The 19,112-nt window shown below is 40.1% G+C and overlaps 1 protein-coding gene across 2 annotated transcripts in view; it reads right to left on the bottom strand.

Annotated features, from left to right (window-relative positions):
- The window catches only part of patj (PATJ crumbs cell polarity complex component), a 207,865-nt gene that overhangs the window by 89,014 nt on the left and 99,739 nt on the right, over window positions 1-19,112 (bottom strand). The window contains exons 28-29 of one of the 2 annotated variants that reach the window (XM_041791897.1): window positions 18,425-18,484; window positions 17,973-18,072 (exon numbers count right to left, since the gene is read on the bottom strand). In XM_041791897.1, the coding sequence (XP_041647831.1) occupies window positions 17,973-18,072; window positions 18,425-18,484 (160 nt within the window). The remainder of the gene's footprint in view (window positions 1-17,972; window positions 18,073-18,424; window positions 18,485-19,112) is intronic. The other variant, XM_041791898.1, reaches the window with a different exon arrangement.

Here is a 19,112-nt window from a genome sequence, read left to right as displayed (position 1 = left end):
GATAAATCTCTACAGATAAGTTCATGAACTCTCAGAGCTGAATATTTCATGCTCTCTCTGTTTGTTTCTTGTCTTTGTTTGCCGTCTTCAGTAGTTTCCATCCATCTGTTGTATTTATTCATGTTGTGACTGTTTGTTTGTGCCTCTGTTGTCTATTTTTACTCCGTCTGTCTGTCCTGAGACTGTCTGCTGCAGCGACCCAGATTCCCCCCAGGCTCAATCGGCGCTCATCTGATCCGATTAAGTTTGTGAAGGTTGTGAAGACGTTTATGTTTTTATAGAGCAGATTAAATAAAGTGGACTGAAAAGAAAGGGAGAGAGGGTTCTAGAAGTGACAACACTTATCTAATCCTGCAGCTGTGTACGTTACAGAAGAGCTAACTAGTGATGGAGTTTATGTAGAAGTTTCTACAGCAGTGATAACGCGTGGCTCTGGAAAACCTTCAGAAAGGGAAACTATGACCTCAGAAATATCCATTACGAGTCACATGAATCAGTTTAAATCCCCACAATAATACAGTTGGCTTTAATGCTCAACATTTATTTTTGGTCTGTACATTTCCATCGACCTTATTTGAATTTTTTGCCTATTTTTCAATGTTTTTGTGACTTTAAATCTAATTTTACAACTTTAAGCCCACTTTGCCATCTCTTTTTGCCCATTTTTACTACTTCTATTCCATTTTTGCCACAAAGGTTTTGCCTCTTTTGCCTTGCTTTTTACTATTTGCAATTCTCCCTTTTTTGACATTTTTTGCCACTTTTTGCCCGTTTAAGCCGCGTTTTGCCATAAAATGCCACTGTTTCCAGACATTCTTGCATCTCTTTGCTGCCTTTTGACCATTTGCCCCACATTTTTGCCCAATTAAGTCACTTTTACGCTCATTTTTTGCCAGGTTTTCGCTGCTTTTTGACCATTTTTTCCCACATTTTTGCCATTTTTGTCACTTTTTCACTCATTTCTTGCCATGTTTTTGCTGCTTTTTCACCATTAGCCCCACATTTCTGCCCATTTTATCCAATCTTATGCTCATTTTTTTAACATGTTTTTGCTGCTTTATGACAATTTTTCCCACATTTTTGCCCATTTTTGTCACTTTAGCCATGTTTTTGATTTTTTTTGGCCATGTTTTTGACCTGTAACTCATTTTTGCCACTTTATGCCCATTCAAGTCACGTTTTGCCATTAAATGCCACTGTTTTTAGTATTCTTACATCTCTTTGCTTTTTTTTCCACCCCTAGCCCCACATTTTTGCCCATTTTAGTCACTGTCCACTCATTTTTACCTCTGCCAAGGAGGTTATGTGATTGGGTGGGTTTGTTAGTTTGTTAGTTTGTTCGTTTGTTAGCAACATAACTCAAAAAGTCTTGGACGGAATTTGATACAATTTTCAGGAAATGTCAGAAATGGCATAAGGAAGAACTGATTAGATTTTGGGAGTGATCCGGATCACCGTTTGGATCCAGGAATTTTTTTAAGGATTCTGTACTATTGGGAGATAGGGCTAATGGCGGAGGTCTGCGCTGTTACCACTTTACACCAGGAGATGGCGGACATGAGTAACTTATTCAAAGTTTTGGAGTGTATAGACGTTATAAGACATTCGCCCGGTTGAGGAGACGAGTCGGAGCGTAACAAAGAGAAAGACAGAGAATTGTAGCGAGAATACTCACAATGCTGGGAGGAATAGAGGAATATTCACCCTCTGCCATGAGTTTCAGTCATCCGGTGAGACCATGGGTGCTTCCACCATGACAGGCCACATGTAGCGAAGCCAATGCTTTGCCTCACCGTGTCTCCACCCCACCGAGGAGGGAGTAATTGGTGAATTAGGTTTTGGGAGTCATCTGGATCACCGTCTGGATCCAGGAATGTTTTTAAAGGATTCTTCACTATTGGGAGATAGGGCTGATGGCGGAGGTCTGCGCTCTCTGAGTGTTTTTCTAGTTTGCCATGTTTTTGCTGCTTTTTGACAATTTTCCCCACGTTTTTGGGCATTTTAGTCATTTTTATGCTCATTTCTTGCCATGTTTTTGCTGATATTTGACCATTTGCCCCACATTTTTGCCCATTTTTGCCTCTTTTATGCTCATCTTTTCCATGTTTTTGCTGCTTTTTGACCATTTTCCCCCACATTTTTGCCCATTTTAGTCACTTTCATACTCATCTATTTCCATGTTTTTGCTGCTTTTTGAAAATCTTTCTCACGTTTTCGCCCATTTTTGTCACTTTTACACTCATGTTACGTTATGTTACTCATGTTATTGATGTTTTTTTGGCCATTTTTTGCTGCCTGTAACTCATTTTGCCACTTACTGCCTTATTTTTGCCACTTTGTTCTCCCTGTTTTTCCACTTTTCAGCCACTTTTTGCCATTTTATGCCTACTTTACCCCTTTTCTGCCCTTGTTGCCACTGTTTAACCAGTATTTGCCAGCTTGTACTTATGTTTATAGCCACTTTAATCAGTTTTTTCCACTTTTCACCGCTTACATTGTGACTCATCCAAAGGCATTTTTCAACAGTATGGCTCTCTGGAGGAGCGGGGTTGAGTAACGCTGACCTACAGCGTTTCACCAGCTGAGACCACTCCAGTGTTATACCTATGTACTGTCCAACCTCAGTATGGTGATGGTGTTTGAAGGTTCATCCTCTGAGGAGTGGGATGAAGAGCAGAAGAGTCTAACAGCTCTGTGGTGTTTAAAGACTGTATGTCTGCATGTTTGTTGTGATCATAATGAGCTGTAGAGAACAAGGAGAGAGAGAGAGAGCAGAGAGAGGAGGAGTTGTCCCTCCTCTCAAGGACAGCTGCTCCACCCGAGGGAGACACGTCAGCCATCTTAATACACTTTAGGGACTCTGCATGTGGATGAAGATGTTGAATAATAATCAGGGTGAATGTGACACCCAACAGCTGCAGGGTCAGAGGACATCAGTCGGAGATCTTAGCCACCAATCAGAAGTCTCACTCTGAGCATTGAAGGATCAATCAGAAGAAGAAACATCAGCTCTGCTCTCATACTGGCCCAGTTTCTCTTTCAGACCAAAGTCAGACAAGGCCCAGTGATCTGATGGTTCTAAAGATGCACCACTACCACATTTACCCAGACAGAGAACCAGTCCTAAATCCAGTCCTAAATTCAGTGACACTCAACCTGTGGCTCTGTTGTGATCATTTATGGCTCTTTTATGTCTGAATTTGAAACATTAATCCCCCAGAAACCCTTAAAAGTGGAATCTTTCTTGCCCATTTCAATTTTTTTTGCCATTTTTCACCAGTTTAAGCTACCTTCTGCCTTCAAACACCACCCTTTTCCTACTTTTTCCCTCATTTTTGACACTTAAATTGCCACTTCTATCGAATTTTTGCCTTTTTCACCATTTTCTCCATATTTTCAACCATTTAAGTTGACTTTTGTCATTAAATACCACCTTTTCCTGAGTTTTTGCCCATTTTAGCCACTTCTTTTGCCACTTTTGCCCATTTAAGCTAGCTTTTGCCATTCCACAAGACTTTTTCCATTTTTTGCCCATTTTTGCAGCCAATTTTTGCAACTTTTATCCCATTTTTGCCACTTTTTTCAATTTTTGCTGCTTTAATCCCATTTTTGCCCATTAAAGCTACCTTTTGCCTTTAAATACCACTTTTCTCCTACTTTTTTGCCCATTTTTGACACCTTTTTTACAGCTTTTTACCTTTTTACTTTTATTTTTGCCCTTTTTCAACGTTTTTCTTTGCATTTTCACCCATTTAAGCTGACTTTTGTCATTAAATACTACTTTGTTCCTAGTTTTTGTCCAATTAAGCCACTTCTTTTTGCAACTTTTATCCCATTTTTCCCCTTTCACCTTGTTTTGCACATTTAAGCTACCTTTCGCCATTAAATACCACTTATTTTCTTACCTCTTTGTCCATTTTTGCCACTTTTCCCTATTTTTTGCCACTTTTTGCCCATTAAAGCTACCTTTTGCCATTATATACCACTTTTTCTTACTATTTTTCTACCCTTTTCTCCAATTTTTACTACCTGCTACTTTTTGCCACCAAATACCACTTGTTTCCTATTTTTTGCCCATTGTTGCCACTCTTGACTTCTTTTTGCTTATTTTAGTCACTTTTCACTCATTTTTTGCTACCTGTTTGCCACTTTTGGACCATTTTTTTGCTACCTTTAACTCATTTTTTTTGTCACTTCTCACCCATTGTTGCTACCTTCTAACCCTTTTCCCACTTTTTCCTCCCCATTTTTGCCCTTTTCACCCATTTTAGTTGCCTTTTGACCATTTTTGTCACCTTTAACTTATTGTTATTGCTACTTTAAGCTGTTTTTGCCACTTTTCACCACCTCGATTGTGGCTCTTGCAAAGGTATTTTCAACAGTTTGGCTCTCTGGTTGAGCAGGGTTCAGTAAGACTAGTTGAATTATTCTAATTATAGTTAGAGACTGTGCCTGTTTCTAATTTAAATCTTTTATTTCAACACATAAAATTCAGTCAAAGGGGACATATTTTACCCCTTTAAGACAAGTTTATATCGGTCTCAGAGGTCCTCAAAACATGCCTGTGAAGTTTGTTGCTGAAAAAACCTCCAGTATTGGATTTCTGCATGTCTAAAACCCCTCTGTTTTTTTTTTCGGGGGGGGGGTTCTGATCGTTGGGGGATTGTGGACAGGCCTGGGGCACGTGTTTGTGTTAGAAAAGCTTGAAAAAGTGATTTTTGCATAATACGTCCTCTTTAATGCTTCAGCAGACCGAGACATTCTGGACAGCGCTACGCTTCCAACTGTGTGGCAACAGCTTTGGGAAGGGCCTCTTCTATTCCAGCATGACTGCGGCCCAGAGACCAAAGAAGGACTAGAAAGACCTGGTTTGATGAGTTCAGAGTCCTGACCTCAACCCCATTCAGCACCTTTGGGATAAACTGGATCAGAGATAAGCCAGGCCTGACCTCATAAATGCTTTAGAAACACTCCAAGATCTTGTAGAAAGCCCAAGAAGAATGGAGTCCTTTAGAGAATAAAGTCCATGGATTCATGTTGTTAAACTCAAATCAAACTGACAGTCCAGGTTTGAAACATGAGAACTAAATGACAGACCCTAAAGAGGCAGCCATGTTCGCCTGTTATCAGCCCGCCTCTGTCCTCTGCCTGGGTTTACTCATAGACGTAAGGAGCTTGCATGTGCAGAGCCATTTGAGTTCTGCAGCTATAACTGAACAGCAGAGCACAGAGGCAATAGTTGTATTACAGGGCTCATAACTTATTCTTTATATGGCACAAATGTCATGTTTTTGCCTCAAAATGTAAGAAAATGTCATTTATATTGAGAGCAGCCAGATTCATAAAACAGCACTGGTGTCCCAGCAGACCCTGTCGATTTCTCTCTTCAGTGAAACCTGAACATGATGAAGCAGAATGTGAGCCGAGCCTCAGGCTGCAGAGACGCAGGAGATCTGCTCCGCTGCCGTGTCTGCTCGCAGAAAAAACAACCTGAAACAGCATCTGGAATTGAATTGAATCATTTATTATTGTTGCAAGAGCCAATATCATTTTTCACCAGGAATATAAATGAGACAAGAAAAACCACAGAGAAGAAGAAGAGCGAACGGCGGCGATCGGCCCCATCACCAAAACAGATTCTTCCTGGACACAGAAATGAGAAGTGACTGTGCTCCGAGCGCTCCGGCTCCCTCCTAATGCGCCTCATGCTGATGCAGACAACTGATTTTATTGTTTTTGTGTCAAACTCTTGTGAGATTGCAGCCAAAAAGCCTTTAGACAAAGCAGAAGCTGACTGTTTGGCAAAGAAAGCACGGTAGACTTCAGTCATTCCATAAGTGTGTGTTCACAGTCTTTCATCAGCTCTGACAGCAGCAGAACACCAACAACGAGCTGTTTAAAATGTGTCTCTGGCAGACATCAGCACAGATAACGGGTACTTCACACCACCAGTATATGAATGTCTGGCTGGAGTTTATCTGCATTTGTTTGGCCCAAAGACACAGAAACTAAACCAGGATATGAGGACTGACACACTACAGCAGAACAAACCAGCCCCATCTAGAACAGTGGTTCTCAATCTTGGGGCCGGGACCCCCTTGGGGGTTGCAAGACACTAAGAGGGGGGTCCCCAGATTCCCTAAAAAAATAAAAACTAATTATAGTTTGTTGCCACTTTGCACCAATTCTGACAAATTTTAACCAGTTTTTATAATTTTTCCCACAAATTTTAACACATTTTTGCCATTTATCTTTTATTTTTGCCATTTTTAACCCTTTCCACCACTTTTTTCTGCCAGTTTTTGCCACTTCTAAACCAATTATTGCCACATAAATCTAATGTTGCCTGTATTGACCCATTATTGCCACTATTAACCCCATTTTATCAATTTTCATGCCCAGTTTTTCCCATTTTAATCCCATTTCACTGATATGCCCATTTTTGCCAATTTGACCAATTTCTGCCAATATCTGCCTATTTTTTTCTTTCTCAGTTAGCACTATTCTGCCAGTTTATATTGATTTTTCTTCATATTTCACCAAATTTCCGCCCATTTTTGCCAATTTTAAGCCTTTTCAGACACTTTTTCATTCCCTTTTACCACTGTTTATGCCCATTTTTGCCACTTCTAAACCATTTCTGCCACTTTTAAGATGCAATTTCACCACATTTTCCATATTTTTGCCTTTATTAACCAGTTTTTTCAATTTTTCAATTTCAATTTAACCCATTTTAATTCTTTTTTTGAAACAAAATATGGATATCACAGCATAACTTTACAATAGACCATGATTTTGCTGACCTCCGTGGCCCCCAGTTTTTCTCACATGGAAGAAGTTTGGACCAATCAGGACTCTTCCAAGACTTGGTCGCCTAGCCAAACTAAGCAATCAGGGGAGAGGAACCTTAGTGAGAGAGGAGACCAAGAACCTGATGGTCACTCTGAGCTCCAGAGACCCTGGAGGAGATGGGACAAAGTTCTAGAAGGACAACCATCACTGCAGCCCTCCACTGATCTGGGCTTTATGGTAGAGTGGCTAGATGAAGACTCTCCTTAGTGTAAAATACATGAAAGCCCACTTGGAGTTTGCAAAAAAGCCCCTGAAGGACTCTGAAACTGTGAGAAACCAGACTCCCTGATCTGAGGAAACTAAGATTGAACTATTTGGCCTCAATTCTAAAAGTCATGTCAGGAGGAAACCAGGTATCAACTTGCCCAATACCATCCCAACAGTGAAGCATGGTGGTGGCAGCATCATGCTGTGGGGGTGCTTCTCAGCAGCTGGGACTGGGAGACTGGTCAGGGTTGAGGGAAAGCTGAGTGGACTACACAACTTTTTCGGGTCGACAGCACCACGTCAGACTATGCAACAAAACTTGTCCCATCTTGGCTGACAACCTGGCCACATTACAAGAGTGATCCTGACCGCTCGCCATATGCTGATGTCATCACTGTCTCCCTGATTGAGTGCAAATGTTGATGGGGTGGGGGGGTTTTTTGCTTGTAAAAAAAAGAAATTAAGACACAATTATGGATTGGATTATGGATAACACTTATGGATGTATCAAGAGAAAGACAATATGGACTGGCTCTCATTCAGATAGATTCAAATAAAATCAAATTTACACATTATTTTTAAGGAGTAAAAGGGGATAAAAAAGTAGTTAATCTTGTAAATGATAATGCAAAGATGCAAAGATAAAGAGCAAATGCCCTCCTGTTGTTACATGTCAGGATTCATGTCATTAACGTCAGGTCAGGGTGTCAAAATAGGTGACGAAGTATGAAAAATTCTGACATGCTGGTCTTGTTGAATGGTGGTCGTGGCGGAAGATGCCAGAAGATGTCTGTGTAGGTTTCACGGTTACCCAAGAACTTCAAGAACCACAATCAAGTCCAGCTGCCCCCTTGACAAAAATGTGGAGAGAGGATAAAGCTTAGGATGTTCATTGAAGTCAACAGCGACGCCTCATCCTGTGCTTTTCTTTACCTCAGTGGCTGACAGTGGAGACTGGAGACTTCAGTAAATGTTCATTTTATAAAGACATTTTATTACAGAAGTCAAATTAACGACAGCACTTTATTAAATCAGCTAACAGACAAATTACAGACATGAAAAACACAAAATAAAACAAAACTTTACTGCATATTCATCCTAATGTCATTAGAAAGCAACATATCATGGCATTAATTCTTTATTCTGCTGCTTGAAACACTAAATAAAATCTTTTTAAATGAAGCTAGGTTAACGATTCACTCTCTACAAGGTTTGCCTCTGCTAGTCCTTTTAAAATCCTCCTGATTTGATAAAAACATAAAGAACAGGGAAAATAAATTAACAGGTACAAAAGTTTCTCCACATGGACGTTATCAGAGCAAAAAAATCACTTTAAACAAAAGGTGTTGAAGTTAGCAGAGGAAGGTTAAATCTTTACCAAACAGCTGATCAACTCAGCCCGAGATCACTGAACACGACTACGCTGAAGCAAAAAAAATCCTCCAGCCAGAAGCCAGGAGAAGAAAAAGCCAAACGTTCGCCAGCTTTAAAAGTACCAGACCAGACCAAACCAAGCGCACCCAGACCAGACCAAACCAAGCGCACCCAGACCAGAGGGAGGGAGAGACAGCGAGAGAGAAACCCAAAACTCCAGAGAGAAAGACGAAGAAGAGAGGAGAATTTAAAGAGTCCTCCACTCTGCTGGGACGCGTCTACAGACGGGACGGAGGAGCTGCTGGTTCAAACAAGGCCTGAAAGACACAAACACAACACATTAATACACCAACTATCTGAGAGCCCTGATCGCCAAAGTGTGAGTACAGCAGGTCTGGTAACAAAATCTGAAGTATTTCTGCACTGATCCGAACAAAATGAATAAACATATGTCCCACATCACTGGAAACGTTCCTGCAGAGGTTCTCCATTTACAAAGCTCTTACTGGGATGCTGCTTTCCAGTCTGGCCCTCTGGAGCTTGTAAATACATACTTTTTCTGCTTGGAAGTCCAAACACAGCCCCATAAATATCAATAAACTGGTTTATTTTGGTCATTTCAGCTCTTTAATTGTTATAACCTCTAATTGGTGTTTTAACTGATATTGATTTTACCATGACTGATCAATAGTATGTCTCCTTTAACTGACCTTTCATATCTATAAACATGTTTGGTATTTATTTTTCATTATGAATCTTACATTTGATCATTTAATCTGCCCAACATGTCTGTTAATAAAGGTTTGCCTTTACTTCCAGAGACCTCAGCGTTTGTTTGTTAAGCAAATTTTCATTTCGAAAATCCAAACAAAGTCCTTAAAATTTTAAAGAAGTTACCAAAAAATATTTGAAAATCTTAAACATATTATTTAACCCATCTCATGAACAGTAGCCCAAAATGTCTTTAAATATTCCTCAAATCTTCCAGTGAAGCTTTTTCATACAACCTTTAAACGTTCCAGTAAAATAAAACCCAAAATTTCATGTAAATTCCTGAAAAACTTCTTTTCCTGAAATCAGCAATTTCTAAACAATTCACAAATATATTCTCCAAAACTCCATAAAAATACAGAAAAGCTTTCAAACTTCTAAACACATTCTCTAAAGATACAAAAAAAAAAATCCTGGAAGTTTCAAAGGACAACCCAAACCCCCAAATTTCCAATCTATTTCCCAAACAAATGCAAATATATTTCCTGAATGAAAATGCCTGATAAATGAATAGATAAATAAAACAAAGCAGTTTCCCCAAATCCTACAATATAACTCTCCAAAATCCACAAATAACACCCCCTAAATCCCAGTGACAATTCTTGATAATTTCCCAAAAAATTCACCAAAACATCCCAACAGCAAATGCTCCAAACATTTCAAGCAAATGACTCAAACTTGAACGGACATTCTGGATGATCATCTCTATAATTCTGAGAGCAGAAGTTATTACTGTGTTGTAGATAAGTGTAATGTAATGTCCCCATGCGTACACTGCGTTACATTGTACATAGTTGTTCCGTCACGTTGCCGGGCAACCAGAGCAGTTGGCAGCAAGAAAGATGCACTCTGAAGTTATATCCTGGAATTGTGTTTTTCACAATTAAGTTGACAACATATGTTGAAACCAGTGAAAACAAAGAAGATGGATGGTCCAGGACACCTTTGAGATAAAGAACGGGAAATTTCCATCCAAAAAAAAAAAAAAGAAGGAAAAAAAAAAGGTGAGAAAAAGATCTCAGTCTCAACTACAACTCCTGGCTAGCTTAAAAGCTAACAGCAACTGCCAGTAATCACACTGCCTGATCAACAGGACTAATGAATGCTAGCTACTGAGGTAACATGAGGCGGCGTGCACGAACGCAGCAGCCCGGCACTCCATCACTAGCAGCAAAACAAAGACCTACACTTACACCAGAACTGACAGCGTGCCCACGGAGTTTACATCTTTCCTGATGGAGATTATCCAGAGAACAGGGCGCTCAGAGACTGACAGGAGGACGTGGATCAGCACAACACCTACAACCAGTGGGGAGGAGGCAGCAAAGACATCGTGCAAGAAGGCGAAAGCGAGGCAAACAAGTTGGAATGCAGGCTAGGCTAAGAGAGGCCCCACACAAACCTGCCCTACCAAGCATCTTTTTCCCGGGTGCCCACTCCCTCACCACCGGGATGGATGACGTGAGGCTGCTGATTTCTAACCACGCTTGGACGACTGTGTTTGCTGCTACAGGGGAGACTGCCAAACGAAATTTCACTGTGTTTTTACAATGCAATGACAATAAACGATTATCTATCTATCTATCTATCTATCTATCTATCTATCTATCTATCTATTCTTTTTTTACTGCTGTAGTGAACTGTGTCTTGTTAACAGCAACTTCACATCAATCTTAAACATCCATATGGAGGTGCTTCTACAGGAAGCTGTCATTCTGTTGCTGTATCTCAGTCATGTTTGGTGCTGATTACTGACAGACCATAGAAAGCTACTCTCTGACATCGACTGTTGCAGCCCTCTTCATGTCTTGATATTACTAAAAATATTTTCATCTGCAAATGGGGGCTCAGCAGGAAAAGTTTGGGAACCACCGCTCTAATCAAACATGGTGAAAATGTTTCTTTTAAGGGGACTATTTTCACCAGCAGATGGACCCACATGTAGATCTGAAATAAACTACAGTTCACTATCAGTGAGAGTCTCTCTGAAGTGGTTTTAACTGAGCTCTGTGATATAAAGGGAAATAAAGTCCGCAGAAACGTTCAGCTAAAATTAGACATATAAATCTAAAGTTAAACTGTTTCTGATTCATTGCTATAAAAAGTGCCAGGGTTTGTTTTTTCTTTGCTGATCCTCAAGAAATGTGATGCTTTTGTGATCCAATCATAGGTTCTATTTCTTGAAGAGTGATGCATTATCTACAAGTTTCCAGATTATAATAGGACATTATATAAACATGCAGCACCAACACAAATAATCCAGAGGATTTAAGTTAAGTGTTCAGAGCTCTGATCATTTTCAGATTGATGGCGAAACAGCAGCCAGAGCGCTTGGCTGAGTCTGAAAGCTGACAGTAATTGCAGAGTCACTGACGGTGATTTGGCAACGACACCCCCGACAACACACACGGAGAAACACCCAACTCTATCTCTCCAAAAACAGCAGATGGATGCTCGCTGTCTGACAGAAGAGGAGGGAGTGAGATCACACACACACGAGCAGATCCATCCACACACACACACGCAAACACACACACTATCTCTGAAAACAAAAGAAGCATTAAAATGACGTGTTTAGAGATGAAGACGGAAAATAAACAAGTGATGGAAAGTCATTGGAACTTTTGAGAACTTTAAAGAACACAGTTTCCAGGGTGTTGTTTGAAACAGAAGTCTACATAAGCTATACACATCATAAAAACACATAAATATAATCATGTTATACCGAACTCCCACAGATTTCCCTGATAGAATCAAGACAGCTTTGCTGATGCAGCTGACAGTTTAGCCTCCTGTGTTTTCTGACTTAATTCTGGGGTCTGCAGCAGGAAGTTCAACACTTTTTTAGTTTAGAGGTTGATAATGTGTTCCATCCGTCTACCACACATGATTTGTTTTCATGTCACGTCACAGCCGCCAAGTTGCACACAGATTTTAACAAGGAAGTAAGATGGTTCAGTCTGGATCAATTTCTGCTCTGAAAAATGATGATCAGTACCAGAGTTTCATTAGCCGATGGTTGGCCAGTTTCAGAGGCAGATGTCCGGGAGATGAAAATGTTAATGGCCAAAATGTCTGACTGAAAAATATGCCAATTACCAAATGAGTAAATAGGGAATAATTATATTTCATATACAGTGCTTAACAAACTTATTAGAGAACCACCCAAAGTAAGGTTTATGCCACAGCTGCCCTAAATTAACAGCATTGGTAATTACCAAAATCATTTTTATGTTTCTGCAATGGTTAATACACCAATATGTAGAAGCTCTTTAACCCAATTGATGATTTTAATGCTAAAATAGAATTATTATTGTTATCCATGAATTTTCAAATTGACTGATTTACAAAACAACTGAAAAAATAGTAAAGCACATGAATATTTCTTGATTAATATGTCAAATTATAGTTATTTACTTACATTCCTGAACAGAAAAAGAGCTCACTGAAAATGAAAGAGTCTGCATTAAAGCACTTCATGATGCTGGATGGTCTCTGTGACAAATAGGGAAAGACATAAAGTGTTCTCACAGTGTGGTCAAGTCTGCTTTGGAGTCAATTGCCCAGACTGGTACTTGCAAAATGCGCCAAGGAAGAGGCAGGAAACCAAAATTAATTGAAGCAGGTGTCAGACACCTCAAGATTTGAAGTACTAGAGACAGAAGGAAGAGCACTGCTGATCTTCAGGCAGAGATGAATGCTTCTAGATCAGAGTCTGAGAAAGTCTCCAGAATGACCATAAGCAGACGACTGAGGGAACAAGGCTTAAAGGGAAGAACAGCTGCTAAGAAGCCATTATTGAGGCCTGCAAACATCCAGAAACGCCTCAGATTTGCCAGGGAGCACAAACACTGGACTGCTGATGACTGGAAGAAGGTACTCTGGACGGACGAGTCCAAGTCTGAACTCTTGAGTCAGCAAGGTCATGTTTATGTCTGCAGAAAAGCTGGAGAACGTTTTGATGCCAGATGCACCCACAGTGAAACACAGTGGAGATTCCATTAAGGTATGGGGTTCCATTTGTGGATACGGCGTGGGCAAATGAGTGAAAATGGATGGTATTATGAACAAGAACGTCTACCACAACATCTTAGTGCATCATGGAATCCCTTCTGGACTGAATCTGATTGGTCGTGGGTTCATATACCAACAAGACAATGACCCCAAGCAGACTTCAAAGCTGTGCAGAAACTATCTGACCAGGAAAAAGGAATCTGGAGTACTGGAACTGATGGACTGGCCAAGTCAAAGTCCGGATTTGAATCCTCTTGAACAAATTTGGGATTTAGTAGATTCAAAGATTGATGGCACAAAAGTTTCATCTAAAGCAAGTCTGTGGGAACAGCTAGAAACTATTTGGAACTCAATAACAAAAGAGACTGTGGAAAAGTCCATAAAAACAATGGCAGCAAGAACGCCAGCTGTTATCAAGGCCAAAGGAGGTCATAGAACATATTATTATATGTGAAAAAGGACTATTTAGTTGTTTCAGTTTGTTATTTGCCAAATAAATAACAGTAACATTTTTAGTTTTAAACAAGTTTTTGAAAGATTTCTAAAATATTTATGTTTTCTCGTTTTTATGAGAGGTGGTCTAATAAATTTGTTAAGCACTGTACTGGGTTTCATAGAAGGCGTATTGCAAGAATCCTTTAAAATAAACTCAAGGTAACTTTACTTAGTTCTACTTCCTGTTAGGTGCTGGGGTTGTTTATCTACGTAACACAGCACATGGCTAATTTAGAAGGTGAATATTCATGTGGTCAATGTGGATGACTTCAAACACAGCTTTTCTCAGAGGGACTTTAGAGCTACTGAAACTGTACGGGGAAATCAACGGTGTGGCAGGAGCTGGAACAAAGTAAACTGTAGACAGCTGAGTGGCATAAACACTGGGCCTGGGCCGGGCAGAGAGTTGTAGTGGGCTTCAATGAGCGGGTAAATCTATGGATGACAAATTCTCAGATGAAGTGGAATTGTATTAACCCCTTATTGCCTATTGTATAATATTTAACACACCTTTATGAGACCTCTTCTAATCAACATGATCCATGAATTACTTAAAAACATTTCAAATACAATCTGATAAATGATAAAAATGCCCTCCAGTGGATTATCAGTTGCCGATATGTCTAATGTATCAAATGTGATACCAAAAAAAAAAAAAAAAAAGTACATGCTAAATTTTATGGCAATTTTTGGATTTCATAGAACGTTTAATAAAAATGTCAGTTTAAAAAAAATAGAATTTTCTGGCTATTAATTGAGTTTTCAGGCAACAAGGGTTAAACACAGAGTCATGTTGTGCAGAACAGCATGGACTGCTTTGGGCTGATGGCAAGAGCATCGTCTCTCTTCCCCATAGCTGGATGTTCATACTCAGGATGTCCTGACTGATCAGCAGCAGTGTGGGAAGAGCCATCGATGGGAGGAGGACTGGACTGAACTATGTAATGTGGACACTTCTGTCTTTCTACTAAGAAACAACAATGGTAGGACTTACAGTTTTAGCAGAGGTTACAGTTGAGATCATCAGTATGAGGACTAATACGGGACAACTGATGGTAACATTCAATTTTCATTTGTTATGTGGAGTTGTAAGGTGGTTAACAGAGCACTGGTTGGTTGGTTTAGTGATGATACGTTGGTGTTTTCAGTGTTTGCAATTGGCTGTTGTGACCTGCTCAGTTATGGTAGCAGCTAAAGTGCTGATAGGCTAACTCAGAGCTAACAGTGCTAATGTGAAGCTAAGCGCTGTTGTTGTTTATGTGTTGAATAGAGGTGTATATTGTGCAACTGGCTGTACATGTGAAAAGAAAAGCTATTAGCTTTAATGATGTCTGATGAGAGAAATTCTTCCTCAGTCATTTCCAAGGCTTGGCCATGTGTAATATGTGTCTAACAGGCTGTAATAGCAGGGTAACATTACTCTAGTTTAACGTCAGGCTTGGTTTCTACTGTCTCAGTTTTGGGTAGTGAAATAAAAATGTGTCCTCAGTTCCGTTTTAGCACAGACATGAAGCTGTATCACAGCATTTCTGTTTTTTGTCCTAGTGGTGTTAAATGCAGGTTACTGGTCACACGGCTATTTACAGCAAATGTCCCATAGTTTTCCTAAATGTCTTGAGGACTGTTGGCCATTTTGGCATGACATAAACACCAACAATCAAATTTATCAGAGACACATTTTGTCACTGAATTTTGTCTGCAGTGTTGACGAATTATTTCATCCCTATGTAAGCTTGCATAGATCTATATCTTTAATCATAAAGGGGGGAGAAATGAGCTCTAAGGGTGCGTTTATCCATCAGTACCATGCTCGAGCATGTTTGACCCCCAGAGACCAGTTTGTCTGAAAAGAATGAGTGCTACATGCCGTGCACGAGCAGAACACACTTCTTATATTATGGTAGGAAGACTGTCAATACTGTATTTAAATCAACCACACACCAACTTTAAGAGACAAATGCACTGACAATGTCAGTGTTTTGTCATTACAGAGGTCAGATTCATCCAATGCTGTCTTTGTGAAAGATGGTATCCTTCATGGAAACACGTCTGACTCTGATGAGGGTAGATGGATGCAGGAAAAACCCTGATAAAGAGGAAAATGTCCTCATAGCTAATTAAAAAGAAAACCACAGAGTACAAACAGATTATGAAAGGATGATGATTAAAAACACAAAAACGAGACTAAGGGATAAATCTTAAGGAGATGAACTTTTAATTCAGGCTTCATTAGGGAGTGGGCCGATAAATCAAACTGTAAATGGATATTGTGTGTGTGTGTGTGTGTGTGCATTGAAGTATTATTTATGAGTGAGTTTAAGCCAAAATGCAGACAGAAGCTCCATTAACCCAGAGAGCTCGTTTACTGCAGAGAAGAAGTCCAGCAGAGAGGAAGCTGCTCATTTATCAAGAAACATTACAGTTAGGAGACTAGAAAGTTCAAACTGAGCTGACACTGCCCCCTACAGGCTGCAGGACTCATTACAGCTGCAGTAAGAGTAAAGAATAGCAGAGGATCTACATTTTCTCAGTCCTGCTCCATTAGAGGAACCAAGAGAGCAGCAGAGACGCAACAAACACAGACAAACATCTAAAGGTGAAGATTAAAATAAAGGTGCTGCTGATAGCAAGAACACACTCAGTTAACTTAAGATCCACGGACCAAGACCAGGATTATGGTTGGATCATGCAACAGGATAAACTACCGTGTTTTACCTTTTAGGAGAGAGCTAGGAAGAAACAGGAGGGGAACAAATAAGGGGCAACACAAGCCCAAATAAGCAACCACACCTCAGAAACAACCCCAATTTTTTAAACCATGACTGACAGAAAATATACTAAAAAACAGGCCAAAAGCTGCTCAGGATAAGCAACTGACCCACAGATCTGGCAGAGGCCCTGATAAACCAAGAGCATGGACCCTAATTAACCCAGAGAATGGGCTCCTGATGACCCCAGAGAATGGCCCCTGATGAACCCAGAGAATTGCCCCTGATGACCCCAGCTGATGACCCCAGAGAATGACCCCAGAGAATGGCCCCTGATAAACCCAGAGAAAGCCCTGATAAACCCAGGGAATGGACCCTGATAGACAGAGAGAATGGATTCTGTTAAACCCAGGGAATGGAGTTTTCTTTTACATTTTACCACTTTTGATCATTTACTATCCAATTTTTCCCCTTTTTCTGCCACTCTTAACCCATTTTGACTCTTGTTGCCCATTTCGGTTACTTTTTTTTGCCACTTTTAACCAATTCATTGAACTTCTGCGCCCTTTTTTGAAACTTTAAAGCCATTTGTTGACTATGTTTGCCTCTTTAGACCCATTTTTGCAGCTTTTCCCAAATTTTGCCACTTGTTGCCCATTTATGCTTCTTTGTACCACTTCTGTCAACTTCCCTGCATTTTCCCCACTTTCAACCAATTTTTGTCACTTCTTCCCCATTATGGCCACTTCCTGTTGCCACTTTAAACACATATGGCAATTGATGCCAATTTTTGCCACTTCTTACCATTTTATTGTTATCATTTTCCATTTTAACCCATTTACCCCATTTCTTCCACTTTAAACCACCTTTTTTGCACTTCAGTGTGCATTTTTAGTGCACTTTTTAGCTATTTGTCGCTCATTTTTTCACAGTTCATTTGCCACCTTTGACCAGTTTTTGCCACTTTACATTATTTTTGCCAAGTTTAACACATTTTATGTGCTTTTGGCTTTATTTTTGTTTTTTTCCCTCAAATTATTCAGTTCTTTTCAGATTAAAGTTATCTCTGTTTTTTTCTACATTGCTTTCTGGCATCCTGACATTGGTGCACATTTCTGTCTAGCTATGAAGGCCCTATGTTATTTTCCTGGTGGTTTACTTCAGTGTGCTCAGCCTCATTATTAACCTAACCAATAAAAGGTAATTCTGTTTTAAGAAAAGGGGCTTTAAATGGTAAGGAAGGCCGTATTGTACCACAGCATACATAAATGAAACTTATTTTATTGCTTTGATCACAGTTGGAATTATTCAGGCTGGGCCCCAGAAAGCTCTCTCCTTTACCCCCCTTATGGGTGGCCATGAGGAGAAGTGGGCTAGCTTTGTACCAGTGTTGATCAATAATAATCCCTTTCCATCCAAAATAAACTCTGATGTTTATTTCAGTGACCAGGTTACCTTTGGACAGGTGCTTTATGTTGTTTTTAATGTTGTTCTTTCTGATGAGTCCATGCGTAAAGATGATCATGGATGTACTGATGTTGTGTTACTGACCTTTCACCTGCTCCAGCTCTGAGCTCAGGTCCTGCTCTGATTGGTTTGGTGGTCTGTAGGGTGGGGGCTGTCTCATAGGGGGTGGGGCTGCACTTGGTTGCTATGGAGATAAAAATAAACAGACTCAGAGCCGGTCTTTATGAAACATAAATAAGTGTTTATATTAAGTGAAGAGCTTCACAGAGACAGACACAGAGAGATGTGAGTGAGTGGGTGATTGCCCCCGTGAGCTAAGGACGTGCTGCCCCCTGCTGGACTCTACATGAACCACAGTTAGGTGTTAGAAACAGCAGTGTTTTCTCTGTGATGTTAGAGAAAGAAGAGAGGAGATGTCTGTCCATCTTTTCTGTGAGTTTTAGATTCTGAGCACATTAAAGGGAAGCGTTAAATAAACTGGTTAACTGTTAACTAAACTTCTCTGTTTAGTAAGCAGGTGTAGTTCCAGATCTTACCGGAGACCTCGTCCTCTTTGCTCTGTGCTTACTGTAGCTGGACGCTGTCAGAGACAGAGGCTGAAACACACACACAGTGTGGTTATGTGTTTGGATTTACACATTTGTTGGGTGTCTATGTGTGCAAAATTAGAGAATTAACTCTCCATTCAGAGGATTTAAATCTGCAGGAGTAATAGGAGCATTGCATGATGATTTCTTTGTCTTCTTTAAATGACCTGGTGTATGAAGAGTAAGAACCAGTGCTGAGTCATCCTCTTTGATAAAAACCAAACACTTACTAATTTAGTGCAATATTCACTATATGGACAAAAGTATTCAGCCACCTGACCATTCCACCAACAGGGACTGTAATGACACTGTATTTATGTACTTTAATATGGAGTTGCACCCCTTCTGCAGCTCTAACAGCCTCCACTCTTCTTGGAAGGCTTGACACGAGATTCTGGAGTGTTTCTGTGGGAATGTGTGTCCATTCATTCTGTAGAGCATTGATGTTCATCCCAAAGGTGCTGGATGGGGTTGAGGTCAGGACTCTGAACTCATCAAACCATGTCTTTCTAGTCCTTCTTTGGTCTCTGGGCCACAGTCATGCTGAAATAGAAAAGGGCCTTCCCCAAACTGTTGCCGCACAGTTGGAAGCATAGCATTGTCCAGAATGTCTTGGTCTGCTGAAGCATTAAGATTG

This window comes from Cheilinus undulatus, linkage group 7 (assembly GCF_018320785.1).
Source record: "Cheilinus undulatus linkage group 7, ASM1832078v1, whole genome shotgun sequence".
Classification (NCBI taxonomy): Eukaryota; Metazoa; Chordata; class Actinopteri; order Labriformes; family Labridae; genus Cheilinus; species Cheilinus undulatus.
This window is presented reverse-complemented; position numbering and strand designations above follow the sequence as displayed.